This window comes from Pezoporus flaviventris, unplaced genomic scaffold (assembly GCF_033815535.1).
Source record: "Pezoporus flaviventris isolate CSIRO_AGI_PZ_B2104156 unplaced genomic scaffold, CSIRO_AGI_Pfla_v1 ptg000097l, whole genome shotgun sequence".
NCBI classification, from domain to species: domain Eukaryota; kingdom Metazoa; phylum Chordata; class Aves; order Psittaciformes; family Psittacidae; genus Pezoporus; species Pezoporus flaviventris.
Window position 1 is genome coordinate 648,792 of NW_026892645.1, and position 21,493 is coordinate 670,284.

Consider the following 21,493-nt stretch of genomic DNA (forward strand, 5'->3'; position numbering starts at 1 on the left):
GACAGAAACTGAAGCATGAGACAGGCTTCAGGAAGTACAGCTTAGCTACAAGATCTGCCTTAAATTTCTCCAGTAATTCCTAAACAAAAAGGTTAAATGAGCAAAACAATTCTGTGTCTCTCCTGGTCCATGCAACCCCACATTAGAGAACACCAGTAGTGGTGCAGTTAATCCCCCACTTTAGAAAACTCCAGCTTTCTCTGAGCTATGCTTTCATCTTTTTAAAGGAATACACAGCTTGCAAGGAAAATTCCAATTATTTAGAGCAACATTCTCCTTTACCCATAAATTAACACAGTAAATAGCAAACCACCAATGACAACTCCCAGAAAATTACTCAGTAAGGAAGACAGAACTAATGCACCCAAAACCTGCAGGCAACATCAGTCTCCTCCAACTGGAGTGACAGGCTCATCTTGAGCTGGTTTATGGCAGAGAGGAACAGTCATAATACTGGAGCTACAAACCTTAAAGGAATAGTCCTGGTAAAATCAGGGTCTCAGTTACACTGGGAAGAGATGCTTTGGGCTATATGGTGCCAAAGAGTGGAGCTCCCAAGAGCCTCTGGTTCATGGAGCATCAGCACTGGCCGAGGCTACGGTCAGATGAGAGACTGTAACCTAGCTGGAGCAACTACAGCTTCACATAACCCCAGCTGGGTGAGGCAGAACTGGCCAAACCTCCCTCAGCCCTCTCAAACTCGAGAGCCAGCAGTCGTCTGAGCACACCCCAAAGGGACAACGATGGCCGGGGAGGCAAGGAGTCAAGTGTGGAGGATCACACGCAGCACCAGCAGCGAGGGGATGGAGATAAAGCCCTGCTTCAGCAGCCATTGCCTTTGGAAGGGAAAGGGGTCGAGTTCTGCATTTACCTTGACCACTGGTGGCGTCGGGGGCACCACGGGCATTATCGGCGCAGCAGGCGGAGGGGGGGCAGCAGCAGGAGGGGCAGTGACAGGTGGGACGTTAGCGGTGATGGTTGGCACAGGGGTGGCAGCAATGACGGGCATCTGAGATGCAGCTGGAGGAACGTTCTGGAACGGGGCCGGCGGGGACACGGAGGACATGGCCACGGCTTGCGGAGCTCCTTTCAACGACAAAGGGAAAACACACTGCAACGCACTGATGGGCACGAGTGCCGGCAAGACATCGGGACAAAGTGAACCTGGTCCCACTGGACTGCTCAGTCACAGGCTTGGCAAAAAGCTCCCAGGCCAGGGTCACCAGGAGAGCACAAAGGACACTGTGCAATTTGTTTGATGCTGTTACCCAGGGGTCAACAAGAACATAAGAAATCACTGACCCGGGTCCTCATACCATGAGCTTTAGGCCAGCCACATGCAAGCAAAATACTTTTTGCACATGGGGTGTGGGTTGCCCTGGGACAATCTTCATCCCTCTCACGGCTCTCAGCAGAGCAGCAGGAGCTCAAGGAGATCTCCATTCCATAGGGAGATGGCTGTTTTGGACAGCTGCTTCCCACACAGGCCTCAGTGTGGGGCTGTGTTTCCTGTGCATGACAAATGGCAACAGCCACTCCCCTATTACCACCTAAATACCCAGGAGGCCAAACCACTTCAGATTTGCCACAAGTTATACAACAAAAGAAACAGAGCTGAGAGCAGAGCTTAAGCCTCCCGATAGCAAGGCAAGTCTCTTACCTTAGACTTTGTCGCGGTTTAAGTCCAGCCGGTAACTCAGAACCACGCAGCCGTTCGCTTGCTCCCCCCCCACCTTTTTCCTTCCCCCCACTCCCAGAGGGATAGGGAGGAGAATCAAAAGAACACAACTCCCAGGGGCTGAGATAAGAACAGTAACTAAGGTATAACACAAACCACTCCTGGTACCACCAATAATAATGATAAGGGAAACAACAAGAGAAGAGAATACAACTGCTCACCACGCACTGACCGATACCCAGACCGACCCGAGCAGCTATCTGGGCCTTCCGGGTAACTGCCCCCAGTTTATATACTGGGCATGACGTGCTGTGGGATGGAATACCCCTTTGGCTAGTTCGGGTCAGGTGTCCTATCTCTGCTTCCTCCTGACTTCCCCTCCTCCCTGGCAGCGCATGAGACTCAGAATGTCCTTGGTCAGAGTAAACATCACTTAGCAAGAACTGAAAACATCGGTTTTATCAGCGCTGTTCTCAGGCTGAAAGTCAAAAACACAGCACTGCACCAGCTACTAAGACAAACGACTGCTACTGCTGAACCCAGGACAGACTTGCACAGTTGAAGAACTGCCTGCTAGTGTAAAGTTAAGGGGGACAAATGTAATAACTAATAACCAGAGTAGCAATACTCCTCTATGGTTTTATAGCAGCTTTTAACAAAGGATGCTGAAAAGACAGATTTCTCTGAGCTTGGATGAAGTTGTAGCTCCATTTGGCACCTGAGATGTGGGAAAGTAAAGACGAACATTTGACTTTCCCAGAGCAACAATCAGACTTTGTTTACAGAAAAGAAGTTACAACAGTTTAATTCAGCCCACTCGAACTCCTGTATGAATGGTTTTATTGTGCTTACAGACAGTTTAGTTCCAAATCCATTTAAAATCAATTCCAGGTAAGCTGAACTAAACTTAGTTCCTACTGATATTCAATGGTCTACAGTCTTTTGCAGTGGATTAATAAATCCCTCCCTTCTGCTGACCAAACTTGATTCTATGATGTTGCAACCATGTGCACAAAAGAAACACATTACACGAGGTTCAGGGATGAGCAAGATTGGAGTACGAGTTTCTGCGGTGTCAGGCTTCTCCCAGGACTTGGGGTGAGCTCTACAAACCCAGGTCTATACAGGCATTCTACATCACAGTCTGGCACTTATGGCAGACCAGCATGTTTAACTACCTTGCCTCTTCTTGCCTCGGTTTATTCTTTGCATACAAGCTCTGTGTAGATGGGTAGGTGACGGACGGGAAGGTGTTTGCATGACAAATGCAGAGTGGCTTTTAAGACTTCAAGCCCTGGAAGACTGGGTAAACCACTGCTTTAACCATCAGATCACGTGCTCCTTCCATGCCCCTTCCCCACCTGCAAACCAGGCAGCTGAAAGGTGGCTCAGATCTCAGCAACAGGCTCGTAACGGTCAATGTCACTGCACTGGGTCAGTACCTGCACCCTGTGTGCCCGCTGATGGCTTGCGACCTTTGCCTTTAGGGACTGGGGGTAACAACTCAACCTCCTCCTGAGGCATCTGAGCAACTTTCTGCAGGAAGATCTTCTCCAGGGCTTGGGCCATGAGGACGATGTCATCTGTGGGCTGCAGAAAGAAGAACAAAAGCCCATGTTGTATCACCCACTTACAAGAAGCACTGAGGTTCAAGATCAGGCTTTGAAATCCCCAAGGAACTGCCCTCCAAATAAATGATGTTATCCCAGCTATGACAATAAAGAGACCAGCTCCTCTCTCTCCTTGCATGCTGCCCTCCTGCTCTTCTATTCTGCCCTAGCATGCAGTAACTACAGCCTCTAAGAGCGCTGCATCCAGAGGGTTATCAGGACTTGCAGGAGCCAGGTAACCGGCATCCTGTGCCACAGCGTGGAGCTGCAAACTGGAACAGATGAGCTGTCCCCCCTGCTGCCAGCAAGGCCAGGGCAGGAGTGTGAACACTCACGCTGTGGCTCAAGCTAATGAATTTGTTTATTTCAGCTTGTTCTCAGCCTAGGTCAGCTATGACAAACCACTGCAGAAAATACAAACACAAAGAGCAGCGGCTTTTAACAACCTAACAAAACAGCAAGCAAGCCAAACCCCAAATAGCAACCCATCTGAAGGTGCACAAGTACAGACAAGATACAGGCAGAGAAGAGAGTTACACTTCGTGAACTGCTCTGCTGCTAAGATACTAGTTACTGGTAGACAGACAGTGTAACACATAGCACTGACATTGCAGAGCATCTGCAAAGCACTGCATAAACCATAGCTCATCTTAAAGAGCTCCTAACTGAAAATAAAATCAGTAAACACTTGCTACATAACCCCAGAACAGAAACCTACCTAGAATTAAAAGGCACGTTTGCCCTTTTAACTGGTCTGGGGGAAGAAAGCCACAGCACAAAGACAGCTTTGTGCATTCAAGTAATGTGCTTGCAATTAGTGACATTTCAAACCCTTGCAAATGCACAGCGGAGCCGGCCCTGCTCAAAACCCACACTCCAGTAGGTGGGTCTTTTCTAGGCAGTGCCCCAGTTAAAGGCTTATCTGGGCTCTTTACCTTGTTGTAAATGTAACAGTTTGTAAACATGGTGTTGAAATCCTGCATACATTCACTGGCACTCCAGTAGTAGTTGTGTTCCAGGCGCTTCTTGATCGTCCCCATGTCCATGGGGTTTTTTATGATCTTGTGATAATCCTGTTGGAGAAGCAGGAAGGATGGTATTTATAGCTCCTGATACATGGAGTGTTGCTCACACCTCCCTCTACAGCCCCAGGTTTCTCCTCATCCCTCCTCCCCAGAAACGCATCCCCAAGGTTCTGTGCAAGCTGTAAATATTACCTCTGCTTTCCTTTGTTTCCTAATATGTAGCTTTTTAAGCTATCATTATTATGAACTTGACTACGAAGCATCAGTCTCCCCTAGTACATGCTCAAGCCCACACACAAATGGCTACCTGGTTGTTATCTGCCTTTAGTAAGAACAGCTGGACTGAGGAGGCACTAGGAGCAAAACACATGTCCTGAGCAGCTCTGCCTGGAAGCTGTTTGTGCTGTGACCCCCCTTAGGAGGTGGATGGTGTCACTTCAGACTGTGCTAAGTTTCAGTCTCTCTTTCAAGGGCATTTTAGCACTTAAAAGGCTTCCACGTGTTAACCCAGTTTCTCTCTGGGCTGGTCTCAAGCACACACAGATGCTGTGATTGGCCTGAGGTGATCCAGGCTGTGCTCTGTCATCTTCTCATGCTAGAGAGAGGCAGCACATGTACAGCCACCGGCCGCTGAGCCCAGCCCTCAAGCATGATCTGAGGCACTGGTATTTCCAGGCAAGGCATGCCAGGGCAGGAGAGGTGATTTTGCTGGCTGCTGGGCTGGTGCACACTCAGGTCACACATGGAAAACTGTTCTTCCAACTGACTCCCCTCTGTTTCCTGGTAACCTTCCCTAAAACCACCTCAAAATGCCTCACTGAGAAACTAACTCCAAAAAGAGAAGCACAAACGAGCACAGACTTAGAGAAGTGCTCTACAAGTGTGAAGTGTTTTACTCTTTTGGTTAGCACTTTAAATAGCACCCAGCAACAGCATCACACAGGTCAAAAGACTCCTGGTCCAGTCCATACATTTGGATTATAACTTGTAACTGGAGCTCAACTGACCTCACATCCCAGAACATGCTCCTCGAATCCCACAAAACCCTTTCACTCAAAGCAGGCAGAGTGAGTGTGCAGTGGGCTGCTGGGCTGAGCTGACAGGAGGGTGCACAGGGGCACTGGTACCTGTGTTTAAGTGAAGCAGTTTTCTCCTTCAGAGACCTGCACTTCTCCAGCTCTGAAAGAGCTTCTAATTCAGTGAATCTCAGAGCATTTGAGGGATGCCCAAATCCAACCTAACCAGAAGACTGCTCTCCCCAGCAGACAGCTGTCCAAGAGCAGGATGCCAAGCAGGAGATGATAGATACGTACCGGCAAATTCAGTTTAATTGCATCAACAGGCTGGTAGAAAGGCCAAGCAAACTGATGCTTCCACAAGGTCTTCACCACCACGTTTTGCATATATTGCAGTTGGTTGGTCTTCCTGCCGGGCTTGTTGGGATTAGTGACCTCCGGAGGCGGCGGGTTGACAGGGCCCTGTGGAGCCGGGACCGCTGCCGTGACCACAGACATCTTCCTGCGCTGGCTCTCACGCGATGTCACAGCCGCAGCAACTGGGAAACCTTCCTTCTTCCTTTATGCTCCCTGAATGGGACTGACATCCCATTTCCAGGGTCCAACCATACGGCCTAGATCAAACGAGAGAAGAGGACAATGTGTAAGTACAGATACTCACTTGAAACAGGCACGTTAAGACACTTCTGCTGTTGACAGTGTTTGAACTCAGGCTCTTTACTCCATCTGCTTTGCTCCCTGTAACACACCATACTGACGATGGGCACAGTTCAAGACCCAAGACACAGTGGAACAGCAATTTCATAGAATCATAGAATCATTAGGGTTGGAAAGGACCTTAAGATCATCTAGTTCCAACCCCTTGCCGTGGGCAGGGACACCCTACGCTAAAATTGCCAAATTCAAAGCCTGCTGAGAACTAGTTAAGTTCCACAGGATCAGTTATTTGTCTCAGAGAGCATCTTTGTGCAAAGAAAACACATGAGGTAGCAGAAGAATACGGTTAAGGAATCCAGTTAGGATGTAATGCAGACACCCATGAACATGCTGATCCAAGCTAGCAAACCCACAGCTTGCAACTCCATGTAAACCTCACTGCATTGTCTCTGCCTGAGTTGTGAGCCCTGACATACAACATGAGGAAAGCAAGAGGCATGACCATCTGACATCCCAGCTGCCCGTCACATCCAACATGGCACTTGAGTGGACTCACACACAAACCCAGGCAGCTTACACAGACTGCCTGTAACTACAGGTAGAATCCAAACACACAGTTCTAGGCTAAGCACTTCATCTACAGGAATAGCACTGGTATCAGTAATCATTTGAACTATAACGGAGCCCAGCTGCGAACCAGGACATCACTGAACAGGTACTGAACAAGCCTGGAACAAAGGCTGCCAAAGCGAGCCCTGGCACACACATCACTTGCACATGTGCAGTTTTGACAACACAGTTTCAAGTACAGCTTTTTGCTGTCCCACATGCCGAGCGTACACTGCTTCCACACTGTGCATTTCTGCCTCTTCTTACTCATCCCAGTCTGGGAGGATAATTAAAAGCAAAACCCAAACTCCCAAATAAATCCTGCTTCTCTGGAGCATCAGTCTGCCCGTTTGTGCTAAGCTGCACCCTCAGTGTGGAATCCAGCAGGGCTGCGGGGTCTGGCACATCCCTCAGCCAAAGGAGGCCTCGAGAACCCAGCGAGGCTGGAAGGATCTGGGGTTTTCCTTCCCTGAGCTGCTCACAGGGGTCAGTGAGGGCAGACACTTGGCGCAGGGCGAGGACACGGATAACTCCCTGTGCCAGCGGGAGGACCTGGCTGCAGCAGTGGAGACAATCCTCCAGGCAGCTCCGGAGCACCGGGAGCCGTGCGCTGTGCCAGGGAGCTGCTGCTCACTAACGGGCTCCACTTCCTCTGAAGAGCAGCTCCCTGCCCGGGGCTGCTCCTGCAGGGCAGGCTGGGGTCGTGATGGCTGCAGAATCAGAAGGTAGCAAGCATCAAGTTAGCACATGAGCCCAACTACTCCGTTCCCATTGGTGTGGTATTGCTGTACAGTTACTTGGACACCGACCAAAGCCTGGCACAACTCCAGCCCAGAAACAGCAACATAAATCTTCCCATCCGGGAAAATTATCGAGTTTAAGAGATGTTCCTTGACCTCAGCTTTATCTCCACATTATTATTTACATTACAGTAGCGCATGGGGGCTGTGCAGAGACCACAGCCCCTTGGTACTTGGCACTGCAGACACGAAGCAAGACCCTGTTCCTACGTCGCAGAGCTGGTGCTCACAACTCACACTTCACACCACGCTGGTGAGCCCTGAGCCCCACAGAGCAGCACTTGGTGGCAGCAGGATGGAGCCAGCAGCCAGGCAGGACACAGGGAGCCAGCACCTTCCCACTGCTGCATCACGTGCTGCTCCCTGGACAGACTCCTCGCAGGAGTTCCTCCTGCTCTGCCTTCCTTCCCCTCCACAGCCCCAGACAGGGACTGAACCTCAGGCAGCTCTCACTACCTACCAGCTCCATGCCAGCTTTTCAGACTCAAGGGATCTCTGATTTGAGACCACTTGAGGACAGACGAGTTGCTCTGTCAGCCAGTACTGCCCCATATGCACACAATGTATGCACTGTGTCACCACCTCAAGCCTTGGGGATGAAGCGCTTGCACTTGGCTTCACTGCGGCAAGTGGGGATGCGGCTTGTGAGTGCCCATGTGGCACACTGCAGCTCTGCCCTTGTTGCCTACCAAATTGTTGATTTCACACAGATTTGCTCTTCATACATGTTATTTTGAGCACAGCCCCAGTAACATCCTGAGCCTGGGAGATGTGTCCTTAACTTACCTCTGCATGAGGGAGGGGAAAAGATCACAGAAGATTAAGTCAGTTCCTTGGCTTTTGCCTTGGTTAATTTAATGCTCATCAGATTATGCAGATGGGCTTCCCACCCTCCATCTCTCCTTGGCTCTTATAGGAAGGAGCCTGTGGGTTCCTAAACAGCAGAATCAGCCAGCAGTAACTGGTAATTTCAAGGGCCTTCAGTTCTAACACACACTCAGCACTCCCTATGAATTGTGCTGCTTTAAGATGTCTCACATCATGCCTTCAAACCCAGGGGTACCCAAAAGTCACTTCATCTTGACTATAACAGCCATTACATTGCAGTTCTGTTAATAAGGCTGCAGGAAGAGGGAAGTGTGAGCGGTGAAAGAGCTTTACACTTTGCTGGGGTCCTGACTGGAGGAGTCTCAGCTTTGAGACCTCACTCTGCAGCAAGGACTGGACTGGGGTTTCAGAAGTGAAGTGAACAGCGCTGCAGAAAGGCTCCAGAAGTACCACAGAAGTGTGACCTGTAGTGAGCACATGCTCAGCTGTAGCAGTGGAAGTAAGCATCTGCGAGCAGGTTTCAGAGCGCATTGAGCAGCTGGTGACTCGGACATCAACACCCAGGGGACGCAAACCACTCGGAGGGAATGGGCATGGGCTTCCCAGGGAAACACCAGGATGTGCCTCTCACAAAAGTCACAACTTTATGGCAATGGGGGAGGCAAAGAACTGTTGGGTTGTTTGAGCCTTCATTTCTTGGCAGAGATTTGGCACAGAAAGGAAGGTGTTTGGGACAAGCACATGCCTGGGCAGAGGCTGCTCGTGCCATTTCTTCCTAGAGGGGAAAGGTGGAGATGCACTGAAGTTACCTCACGTGACCCACATGGCTGAGCCCACAGCACCTCACAATTAGGGGAAGCCAGAGAGCAGCCAGAGATGGCAGAGAAGGTGAAGCTGCCTCAGAGCATGCGCTCTCTTATCTAGTGCACTGCAACACGCTCGGTGCTTGTTTATTTGGCAATATCTAGCACTTGCAGGGGTTATTGCAATTCCTAAACACCCATGGGCAGAAGGCCTGCAGCCTTGGGCATCAGGCAAAAAGGAAGCACTGGGAAGGTTCTGGCACATGGCCACACACCATACACAGAAAGTCCCAAATTGTCAAGAGCAGGATAGGGAGCAGGGGACCAAGGGGAGGCAGGAACATGGCTGAAGGCACATGGGAAGTATGGTACAAACCACGACACAGACACAGCTCAGTCCTCTATGATTCAGTAACCACTTCAAACCCCATCCTGCAGAGTGCTGAGCAACCTTCCACTCTTGACGAGCTGCACAGTCTGTGGCTCAGCATCTCAGCACAGATGAATCCGCAGACTATCACCTGCAAGATACCACCAACTGATGAATGCAGATAAACCTCTTTCTAAGGAAGGTTTAGGAAAAGCCAGAAAAACCTCAAGCTCTTCACACTTTCTGGTCCCTCTGCCTGGGTCAACCCTTTCTCTGGCTGTCTGTATGGAAGAGAGAAAATGAGATCAAGTCCCGGACATCTGTGGCTGGAGAGTGTGTTCAGAACGATCCCACTGCTGCAGTGACAATGGCTATGATGCTGATCTAGTTGATGCTGCCCAGCTCTGAAGGGACATCCCTCACTGCAGGATTGCTGCAGAACGTGGTCCTAGCTTCAGAAGTTCCATTGTACAAGCACAGGATGTGCAAGAGCATGGAGATCCTGAGCTCTTCCATCACATTCCTAAACCACCACAGAAAGAAATCACAGCCTGGTCAAGGAGATGGATCTATCTCCACGTTTACATGGGAGTTGGCCAAGCAGGGCGGGGGGGAAATTTGGTGATCCCAAATTCAAACCGTGCTGATGGGCAGAGGAAGAGACCACAGACTCAGTCACAACTTCTTCAGACTGGCCAATTCTGCAGACTCAGCCCTGGCAGAAGTGCTGTCTGCTGGACACTGCCTTTGTTATTCCACCTCCAATGTTTCTGGCATTATCATCACTTTAAACTTCCCAGACGGACGGGATCTGCTGTTCCACTTCTGCTCACCCTTGCTTGTGCATTCAAATCTGCACTTCAAGACCAAGCAGAACTACAGATCCATTTGCTCATTTGGGCTTGAACCACAGTCACGCTTTATTAGCATCCTCCATGCCAGGCCAGGAAAGAGGGCCAAGTTGGCAAGATGGAAGGGTCATAAAAAGAAAAGCTAAAAACCACAACTGGGGTCAGTACCGGAACCCAGCTCCCTCCAGGCTCTGTTCCCCAATTCCTCTGTTTGTCTGCTACTTCCCAGCCCACCTTCTCCAAAGCATGACTTGCACAGCAAATGACGCTGCTGCTGCTGCATCCTGGGGCTCCAGGAACGGCGGCTGCCGGTTTCAGGTCAGCAAACCTTGTGTCAGTTCAATTATTTACAGCAAACCAGAACCAATCCCAAACCAACCCCCATTCCCTGGCTCGGACCCAGGTTTCAGAGGATACGTGCACACGAGCAGCAGCCAGGTACACCCATTGAGCAGAGCATGGCAACACCCGCACAGGCTCCAGTGCTCCCAATGGGATCATTGTATGTCTACACCCTCACAGGGCTCTTTTTCTGCTTTCTAAAGGATGTGATCTGCACAGTCAAACATTTGTGTTCTGGAAAAGAGTCTGCCCTTCCCCTTTTTAATCAGCATATAGTGCTCTGTGCACTTTTACAGTGCAAGAAAACCCTCAAACTCACTCAGTTTGGTCCTGCATGTATATAGTGAACAAATGACACAGTCTTTCCACAATGGGCTTTGCCATTATTCTTTTTCTGCACTCTGATTTCCAAAAGAGATTACTGGACAGAAAGCACTGTGAAGAAAAACCAAAAGCAGAAGCACATGAGCTCGAGCACTTCCCTGCTGGCAGAGCATGGTCAAGCTTCTGCTCTACCTGCAAAGAATTACCCAAGAGGGCAGCAACAGAACAGCAGAACTGACAAGGTGGCCGAACACCATAACCTGGGTTTCTGAACAACCTCGCTTGCTCTTTACCAGGTACAATGCTATTTGCCATCTGAAGAAACAGCAAAACTAAACCTGCTTTATCCCTCTGCCCAGACCGCAGCACTTCCTGAAAGACAAACCATAGCACCCCAAGGTCTTTCATGACACCTGGTAGGGAGTGAGCTTAGGTACAGCCCAATTCCACTTTCAAATGTATCTAAAAGGCTGTAACAGGAAGATTACCTCCTCTTAATGAAAACAGGTACAAAAGCATAAAACACAGCCCTGCAAACAGCATCCAATCGCTATGTATTACCTACTTAAAGGATTGTCTTCTGCTCTGTGACCTAATAACCTGCACTGCAAACCCCCTCACATCACCTGCCTTGCACCGGCTTGTATCAGCATTATTAATACCATTTACAAGTGCTACAGATGTTACCTCAGGGGCAGCAACCCAAATACACAGACAGAGAAGACAGACTTCAAAAACAGACACAGATCCATACGTTAACTTAAATGCAGCATTCCACGCTACAGAGCAGAGCCATCAGTGATTCATTACAGAAACTGCTGTCCTCCATCAGTACCCCCCTTGAACACTTGTGCTGCAACACTTTCTCCTATTTAATTTTTATGTATTTAAATGATTAAAGTTACTATTCTGAAAAAGAACAGCTTGGGTTTAGGACAGAAAGCATTACAAGCATAGGAGGAACAGATGAGCTGACACTGGTTTACATCATGCCTCAGGTTCACAGCTACAGCACCACAACTTGCCCATGCAAAGGCTCCCAGAATTTAAACCCTCCCAATGTTGGCTTCAGCAACAAGTGGGTTAAAGAGTGGGCTCCAAAGAGTTGTTCACCTCCAGCAAGCACCAATGCTTGACAAAACCACACCAATGTCACAGTAAGACACTGTGCAATGAAAGGCTCGGGATGCACACACACATCCCGAGTGTCCCAACAGCTCACTGAGCAGCACAGCGCACAGGGGCTCCTTCGCAATTCCCACAGCTCTACTGGAGGATAATGTGGCAACTTCAGACAAAACAACAAAACCAACACCCAGAACAAAACCCTCAAACACGCCATGGGAAACCCACTGCAGATTAATGAATTCTGCAAATTAGCAAACAAGGAGCAACCAGGATTAAAGCAAAACAGTCACCAACACCAAGATGCAAAAGGCTCCTTGCTCATTTATATAGCAAGGTGCAGCTCTGCGCTGAAAGCACTCGACAGCTCAAAGCTGACAGAGTAATATATTTTGTAAAAGTAATTAAGCCTTTGAAAGGCGAGAGCTCACCACAGCACTGCCTGCTGCCCAGGGATGGAGCTGTTTGTGCTGTCAACAAGAGCGATCAGGCTCCTAAACTACTCCAGGGAGAAGGAGTGAGGCTCTCAGAGTGCAGCAGGGGTCTGGTGGATGCCCACAGCCCACTGCACAATGCCCCAGGTGAAGCAGTAAATACTGAACAGAACTAGTCCCAGTTAGAGATGTGCCCCCTCCCCTGCAGCAGGACAGGCTGCTCTACCTGTGCGACTGCCTCAGCCCAGGCAGGGACACCCTCCGGGCTGCCAGGCTGGGTCCCAGCCTGCAGACATGGTTTGTGGGCACCAAGAACCGCTGTCAGAGCACCCACCAGGTTAGGAGATGACTGAAGGATAAAGTTCTCAACACACGGTTTCTTAACTCAGGAAAGAGCCATTTAGCAAGATTATTAAGAACTGTAATTTAAGTCATTGCACCCAGAGCAGTTACAGCAGTGCAGAGAAACAACCAGCTACACAGCAGAGTGACAGAAGGAGCCTCTTTGGAAGCAGCAAGGAGCCAGTTACTGACCTGCAACATCAGACTCTGCACTATGCTTTTCTCCAGAGCATTTTTAAAGTGACAAGAACTAAGAGTTTTTGACAGCCCCTCAGTGCTTAAAATGACAGAAGGTTTAATTCCAGAAGCAACAGAGCCTAGTTTGTATTTGAAGACAATGGAACTAAAGCTCCAAAGTCAGTTTTGAGAATACAGCTCAGACACTTCACACCGCACATGCATTCCTTCTTCATTTAAACCCTGCATGCACAGGTCACTGAAACACCTTCACTGCAGCAGGTACTGTCCAAGTGCGGAGCACGACATGTGCAGAGAAAGACAATACTGCAAACAAGCTAATGCTGAATGTTGAATAAGACTCTTATCCTCTGCCCAACCTTTCATTAAGTATTGACTTGAAACATCCAATCCAGGCATGAGTATTTTTAACCAGTGGGGGACTAAGGAATGCACAATTTTAGCATTTATTCTTTCCAAAAAGGAAGAATTCGAGGTCGGAAGTTCCTGTTTCAGGAGGAGTCTCCCAGGGTATCCTTAAAAGCTCCCCAAACTCCTGTGCTAACAGCAGCAGCCCAGACCCGCAGTGACAGCGCCCGGGTACAGCACACATCAGGGTGCGCTTAAAGGCAGCGTTGGGGGCTTCTGTTTGTGTTGACTGATGTGTATCTGTTCTGCACTCCTCACCCCTCCACTGTCACCACCTCCTCGCCACTATCAGAGTTATCACTGTGTCAGTTCAAGAGCATCAGCTTTAAACCTAAACTTCCAGTTTAATTTAGAGACAACTCCTGAGCACACTCACATACACTGAGCACGTTGGAAACACTGACCAGCATATTTAGATAAACACTTTCCTGTTCCCCCAGCAAGGGACAGCAGGTGTGCTCTGCTCAGATTTACCAGCATCGGGAACTTAGAGATGTAAACATACATATTTAAGTTCGAAGTGACTTAGTGAAGCCATTGTATTTGTTTATCGAAAGAAGTTTATTTTAGTAACTTTTGACTCCCGAAGGCATCAGCACAGAGGTACATCCACACCGCAGCGCTGTCACCGAGCCCGAACCGCACAGAACGCCCACTCCACGTTGTCAAAAGCCGGTTCTGTAGGAAGCACATCCCGCAGCAGCGCCCCGCGCACTGACCCCGCGCAGCTCCGCGACCCGAACACTACAGCTTTGTTTGAAAGCGAAACCAAGCGGGCTGCAGGTAACACCGTGCCCAGCGCCGGGGAGCGCGGAGCCCGAGCGCGCACTGAGGAAAGTACGGCGAGTTTGGAAGTTTTACATTTTATTATCGGTACCATTATTTATAGCGCGACACTTCTATATATAAATCCGTGACCTGCGCTTCCTTTGACACCTCTAACGCGCACCCAGCTGAGGCAGCGAGCCCCTGGTTCCGAGCATTTCCCGAAGTTGGGTGCGCTCCAGGAGCGCAGCCCCGCACCGCTCCGCACGCACAACACCGCGCACGCCCGGCCGCGCTCACCGGCCACCGACGGGAAATGGCCGGAGCCGCCGCCGAGCCCCGCTCCGCGCCCCGCAGGGAGCCGCCGCCGGAGCCCCCGGCGCCGGGACCGCGCACCGCGGAGCTGCTGCCGCCGGGTCCCGCCCGCTTTTCTTCCCCCCCTTCTTTCCGCTTCCCCCCTCTTTTCCCTTTCTTGTTTCCTTGTTTTTAAGGGCGCCCGCAGCTCTCCCTTCCTTCGCCCCTATTTTCCCCTTCAAAAGATGGCGGGCAGAGAGAGCGGGCGAGGGAAGGCGAGCGACAGAGGGGGAAGACGAAAAACACAGAGAATAGGAAAGAAGGAAGGAGCCGCCGCTCGCGGGGCGCGGGGCTGCCGGGGGGAACCCGGCCCGGCGGCTGCGGGCGCTCGGCGAGCAGGGGAGGGGGGGCAGGAGATGGGGAAGAAGCGGCAGAAGAAGAAGAAGAAAAGGGTGGGCAGGAGCGGCGGGGCCGGGAGGAAATCAATGGCCAGGCTGCAGCCAGCCCCGCCGCGCTTTGTTGCATTGTCGCGGCGCACAAAGGCTGCGGGGCGGCGGGGAGCGGCGCGGGGCTCCCGCAACAGGAACGAGCAGAAGAAGAGAGAAGGGGGGGAGGGAGAAATTAAAGAAAATCAGCACTGGCCTTTCCCAAGTGGGTTTTGCTTTCGTCCCGCTGCTTCCCCGGCCCCCTCCCTCCAGAAACCATGGCCCAGTGCTAGCGGCGCACACCCAAGCATCTAACAAATAAAGGGAAAGATTAAATAGATTACTTTGCCCCGGCAGCTCCAGCAACGTTTGCCTTATAGTCCCTCCAGTTGCTCTTCTTTTTATCCTCGCCAGGCAGTATAATAGATGCGCTACAGCGCCCCAGAGCCCATGCGCCGGCCGCAAGGCCGTGTGGGCGCGGTAGTCCCGGCCCGGCCGGGGCAGCGGCGCCCGCGGGCCCCGGCACTACAACCCCCAGCAGCCGCAGGGCCCCGCTCCCCCCGCGCCGCCGGCGGGGACACAACCGGGAGGGGGGATGCCCCGGGCAGAGGGGGAGCCGCCGGGCCCGGGGGACCGCGCCGTGAGACCCCGCGCACGGCACCGGGGAGCCCCGGCTCCCCCCCCGGCTCGGGGCACGACGAGAGCCCGTCAAAGCGCAGCCGGGAACGTGCGGGACCCCGAGCCCCGGCGTGGTGCGGGGCACCGAGGGGCAGAGCGCAGCCCGCTCTGCTCGCTTCTATCGTGAAGTTCAGTCCCGGTTTGCGCCGGGCGGTGCGCGCTCACGGTTATTACACAACAACTACTACGAGCCGCAATAAAAACAGAGCGTCACCAGTGCGAGTAGTAAGTGCAAAAAGTCCATGAAGAGCCGGGTGTAGCCTGCTCTGGTCAGTGCGCTTCACAATCCTGTCAACGGCTTACAACAACAATTGATCCTATGTATACAATAACAGACCAGGAATTGTACACACACGGAAGCATCAACAAACACGAGCACTCCCACAGCACTTCAGGCACACTCCAACCCAGCCGGTGTCCTGCAGCGAATCCACAATGCAAACAGAAGTTTATAAAGCAGCTCAAAGCTGATGCAATCCAAAACACAGTTTAATTACTGCAGCACGAGAAGGTAGAAACAAAAATTAGAAACATAAATGAGTCCAGGGGAAGCTTTTGGGCACCAACGTCAAGTAAGGAGCAGTTTTGGGATGTGGCTGTGGACACAGAAGCTGCAGAGGCTGCCACACTGTGATGCCAGTAGGTCAGTTCAGTGTAGCCATAAGGTGAAGGCAGTTTTATTGGAAGATCTTATTTCCAGCTGTTTAAAACGTGACCAACAGGACTGAAGTTCTCAGGAGGTGTGATACAGACACCAGGATCTGCATAGGCAGGACATGCTCAGGAAGACCTCACTGCACCAGGTGTTCGGCTGCCTCAGGATGAAGCCGAGGTTGTGCACATACCAGAAACAAACCCAAGAAAAGTGATTTTTTAACATGAACTTCAAGGCACGTTGAAATCCAGGAACCTGCTCACGCTGGGATATCCTTTGTCAGACAGCACTGAAGGTGGGTGCATCACACCCCCAGTCAGTGCGTGACCTGGGCTCCTCCTCAAACTGACCTTTTTGACTTGACCATCCAACAGTCCCACTGCAAATCCAAACACAACCTGGCAATGGCAAGTGCATCAAAACCGCAACCCAAAAGCAGTCTCCAACTACACCTCACACTTCCTTATCTCACCTGGGTGAATGTAAGATAGTTTCAACCCAAACTGTAACGTTCATGATACATTATGCTGAGCAGGCAAAACAATTCACATGGGAAACTGCACCCAGAGATTTTACCACTATCAACTTTCAACTTGGAGCACACCAGTAACACACCTACCTGCAGGTCTGCAAGCCTACACCTGAAGAACCCAGCTGCATCCTCCCAGGGAATAGGAAAGCAAAAATCTTCTAAGGATCCTCAAAGCCTTCTTTATGCAAGGCAGTGAGTTTGGATAGTGGTTCAGCCCAACAGGCACAGCCTGGCTCAGTTTGAGTAAGCTCCAGAGGAGGTACAGTGAAGTCAAACTAGAAAGATTCAAGCTTAATTTAAAGCACTCAGGCTGAGGAACAGATAGGTGCAATCTTTAAACTAGAAATTCTTTTGTCATGGTAGTTTTACACACAAGATACAACAGTTTACCTGCTCTGGAAATACATCAATGCCAGCTTTTCCATAAAGCACAAGACCACAGCAACAGCTTTTTACCTCTTCCTCCTCCCCAAGCTCAGAGGAGCATCCTCCATTCACCCAAAGCTCTTTGATTAGCCTCTGTGGCCTCTTATGTTGCACCTCCAGTTACCCAATTAGTACCTTGTTAACTAACACCTGAGTGTGTTTATTCCCTGCCAATGCACTAGTTTTAACCCTTCATGCACGCTGGTACATACATCCTCCTAGGAAGCTTTGTCCATAGGCTTTGACAAGAAAATGCCTTATCTGTGCCACACCAGAGTGGTTTTTAGGGCTGTTAAACACTGACACGTTTTGCTTCTCTTCTCTTGGTGTCAGGGTGGGACCTGAGTCTTTTGAAAATGAGGGTTATGGGAACAGAAGAGGGAGATACCTGTGTCTCTGGGGCCAGTGAGTTTTGTGAGAACTGGGCACACTCAGTGTCTCACATGACTGCACCCAACAGTGTTTAACACACAACAGCAGGGGACTGTTGGGAACTGACCTGGAGCCTGCTGTTTCTGAGCTGTGTTAGAGGTTCTAACTGTAAGCTTCTGATTCTCTACCTCACCTTTCAGTGTCTGTTTCACCATCCAAACCACAGCTCCCTGCTGGAAGGGAGCTCTTTGTGAGGATTTGGACTTGGGGATTACAAGTGGAGCAGGCTGCTGAAGGGGGATGAATGCCAGGTCAGCAGTGCACCCTGTCCTCCACGGGGCACACAGCAGACACCTCGTACATCTCTATGCATGCAGAGGGCTGATGTGAGCCCCACACACCTTCAGGCAGGTGAATTTGGCCATTCTGACTGTTTGTGTGGGCTCCAAGAGACCTCACATATGAGCAGACTCACAGAAGAGCCTGTAACAGAATGAATGTCATTGCACATTACAAGAAGAGAATTTATTCAGTAACAGCCATGTTTGGGATAAAGAAATAATAGTGCCCAAATAGAAGACTACTTAAGAGCGTGTAGTCAGTGTCTGGGATTATACAACTCCGATCATCCAGTGGCAGACAGAAGGGAGTTGAACACAAGCAGATAAATGCTCTTATTGCAACAGAGAGTCATCTTTACCAATAATTTTCTTCACTGTGGTGGCAGGATTTCCTCAATTGAGTCAGTGTTATTCAGAGAGTTGAGGATGACAGGCCCAGGGCAGGGGTTTGAAACAATAATTGCCGTTTGTTCTTCTGTAGTACCTTTCATCTGTGGAATTCACAACAATGCAGTAATCCTCCAACAGCTTCTGTGGGTAAGGAAATATTATGATTCCTGTTTTTCAGCTGAGGAAGCCGAGAGGGAATACGATGATGCAGAGAACCACAGGCAGAGCCAGAACTGGGACCTGGCTCCTCTGACTCGTACTCTGTAGGTTGGAGAGACTGGACACAACAGCTGGTGAGGCCACTCCTCTGTCAGGACTCTGTCAGTGCCTGCGGGACCTTTGTCTCTTCAGTGTTCACTCTTCATCTGGAAAGCGGTTAGCAGTGCCCCCAAACAGGGAATCCAGGAGCCAGGATGTCTACAAGCCCCCAGAGGTACAGCACTATGGTAATTGATGGGAAGGCAGGAAAGAATCAAGCTATCCAAGACCTGAAGGATCTCATAAGTGTTTATCTGCAAATATACAAGTGCCTTTTATGGGGATGTAGCAAGAAGCATTACTTGGAGGAGCTGGAGGCTAGTATACAGCGGACTAAGATTTATATGTATGGGAAGAAGCGGAGCAAAGGACTAAGCTATTGTGAGAGAGAAGAGAAGGACAAGATGACAATTTGAACAGTGAAGAGAAACTGCCCAGCTAATATGGCCACATATCTTTGGCCACAGTAAATACGTTTCTTTGGACATCAGCTGCATCTAAATGGTTTTGTTACACAGTGAGTATCATGTAGAGACCCAGCACCTGCTGTTAACAGTGGTTTGCACAGGTAAGCAACCTTGTGACTAGTGTGTGCTACTGAGCTGGCAGTTTAAACTAACAGAACACACTAGATTTCAGCTGGGTACAGCCCTAATGGATTCCTGTGTGTTTTCTTACTTTTCCTCCTGCCCTCTTACAAAGACTGCAGAGAATGCCAAAGAGATGCTGGGACCAAATAGTAACACTTTCAAACACTGTGATGTCTAAATTACAAGGAGTAATAAATATATTCAGATTTCACTCAAGCTATCTCAGGAGTATGAGCTAATCATGTTGATCTGGCTGCTCACTGGAGTTGCAACCATTTGCACCAGCCAAGAATGAAGCTCCCGACCCACAGAAGTGCTGAGAACCTGCTGCTCCAGCTGAAGTGGCAGGGAGAGGCTGTCATCACGTCTGGCAGTCAGGCTGTGTGTGATTCAGGCTGGGGCTCTCGAATCTGCAGTCTTTATATGCTTACTGGCTGTAAATTCCATTGGGAGGGAATCTGCTTTGGACAGCACGTAGCTGGACTTTAGTCCTGTGTCAAGTCCTACCTTCTCTTCAAAACCATGGACTGTTTCTTAGCAGGTCTTTACTAACATGGAGCTCGATACATGCAGTGTTCAATGATCTTGCTTTGAACGAAGCTCTTCAGCCTCCAGAGGCCGCTTGTGCCCAGGCTGCGTTTTGTACACATCCCTCCCAGGGCAGAATGAATCAAATCCTACCTGCGCTCCACTGGGGTAGGATTTCCTAGTTTTAAATGAACAAATGTTGGCAGTGATGCAAGCAAGGTTCCTGCTGTACTGGGGGAGGTAGAAATATCAGCCTGGAAAAGGTTTAGTGTTTGTTTTTAAATCCCAGAAGAAATGTATGTGATGTATCGGGGATTTAGAACAAATCAGAGCAGTGTATTAGCAACCACACAGAAAGAACTCCGTGTCAGAGAGTAGCTGCTCTTTAAAAGCCTAAAAGATGCAGCTGGTCTCTCATGTGTTCTTCCTCCCTCTGTTCCTTGAGCAGTGTGTAACACACGGTGAGTCTGTTCCCCCTTCCCTGGCTGCTGAGAGGCCCAAGCACAAAAACGTCCTGAGCCTGCCAATTGTGCCGGAACGTAAACGTGGGTTTACAGAGCTTGTAAGCTTAGTACCTTATTACTCACCACTGCAAATGTAAGCACCAGCTTGTCTGCAGCAGTCAGGTCTAGAGAGCGGGTCCAGCATGTGCTGAAGTTAGTGGGAGCTTTTCCACAAACATGGATGTCCTCTGGATCCTATCCACAGGGCTGGGTCCTGGTGGAACCTGTGACAAAATCATACATTAGTCACAGCAGGACCCTTGGCCTCAGCTCTGTTCCTGACACCCTGAAAGCCACCCAAAGGGACCCCAGCAGCACTGAGAGCACTCATTCCATGTCATCTGAGCCACTCACAGCCTTTTCTTTCCCTTTCATCATTATGGGAAGCTGCTTTCCTCAAACCCCCTCAGACAGGTGTCGTTCACAGTGTATTTTGGCAGGTCACCAGTTCAGGCTATTTTGAACCAAACGGAATGAAAGATTTTGTGAGAGAGAAGCCTGCCAAGCCCCATGCTTTTCCAGGGAAGGAATCTGGACAGACACCACATCCTGCTGATCCCAGCTGTGGCAGCAGCGCTGGGGGAGCAAGAAAGACCCTCACAGATGACTCATAACCAACAAGTTAAATGTCATGCTGTCAGAACCCCAGTCTAGTGTGTGCCTGAGCACTGCACCAAGTGCAGTGTACCACACTTTCAGCTTGCTACAAAAATTAAAATGCAGGAACTCAGAGCTAAGGGGTTGTTCAGGATTTAAGAGTGAAAACTGAGCCAAAACCAAGCAGAGCGATCAGCAGCAGGAACTGGGTTTCTTTCCTAATGCTACCCAGTGCAGCTTTTGTCCCCATGTTTCAGCTCCCTGGGTTCAGACCGCAGGGTTAACCCTCCGCACCTGCACTGCACATTTCAGGCTGCGGAAGGGTTTCACTGTACCACGGGGGGGGTTCTTCCTTTTTCCCTCTCTTAACTGCCACTGGAGCCCCAAGATCCTCCTGTGCCAAAGGGCCAGTACATGACACGTGTCTCCTTTTCCTCCCTCCCTCCTGCAAGCAGACTGCACCGTGTCCTGTGTGGCGCTGGGCTGCAGTTCGGAAAACAGCAATGCTCTCCAGCACAGGGCTCCAACACATCCTTACCATTAACGCCTGCTTGGCCTTACTGAATCAAACACTTCTCTGAGTCAGGGCCCGTGTACACCAGTGCAGTGCCTTACATACACGCTCACCCAGGCAAATACGGTGCTAATGGCTCACACATCAGCCTCGTGCAGTACTTGTGTTGCTGCTTTAGGCTTGGGCTTGCCACAACGGTTTGTAC

General features: G+C 50.2%; 1 protein-coding gene across 3 annotated transcripts in view; it reads right to left on the reverse strand.

The window, feature by feature from the left end:
* Positions 1-21,426, reverse strand: part of BRD3 (bromodomain containing 3) — a 29,730-nt gene extending 8,304 nt beyond the window's left edge. Inside the window, exons 1-6 of one of the 3 annotated variants that reach the window (XM_061476875.1) lie at positions 21,237-21,426; positions 20,262-20,401; positions 5,627-5,943; positions 4,224-4,361; positions 3,121-3,268; positions 872-1,086 (exon numbers count right to left, since the gene is read on the reverse strand). In XM_061476875.1, the coding sequence (XP_061332859.1) occupies positions 872-1,086; positions 3,121-3,268; positions 4,224-4,361; positions 5,627-5,827 (702 nt within the window). In that variant the 5' untranslated portion in view covers positions 5,828-5,943; positions 20,262-20,401; positions 21,237-21,426. Of the gene's footprint in view, positions 1-871; positions 1,087-3,120; positions 3,269-4,223; positions 4,362-5,626; positions 5,944-15,248; positions 15,428-20,261; positions 20,402-21,236 lie in introns of those variants that run through there. The other 2 variants (XM_061476874.1, XM_061476876.1) reach the window with 2 other exon arrangements.
* Between the last annotated feature and the right edge of the window lie 67 nt (positions 21,427-21,493).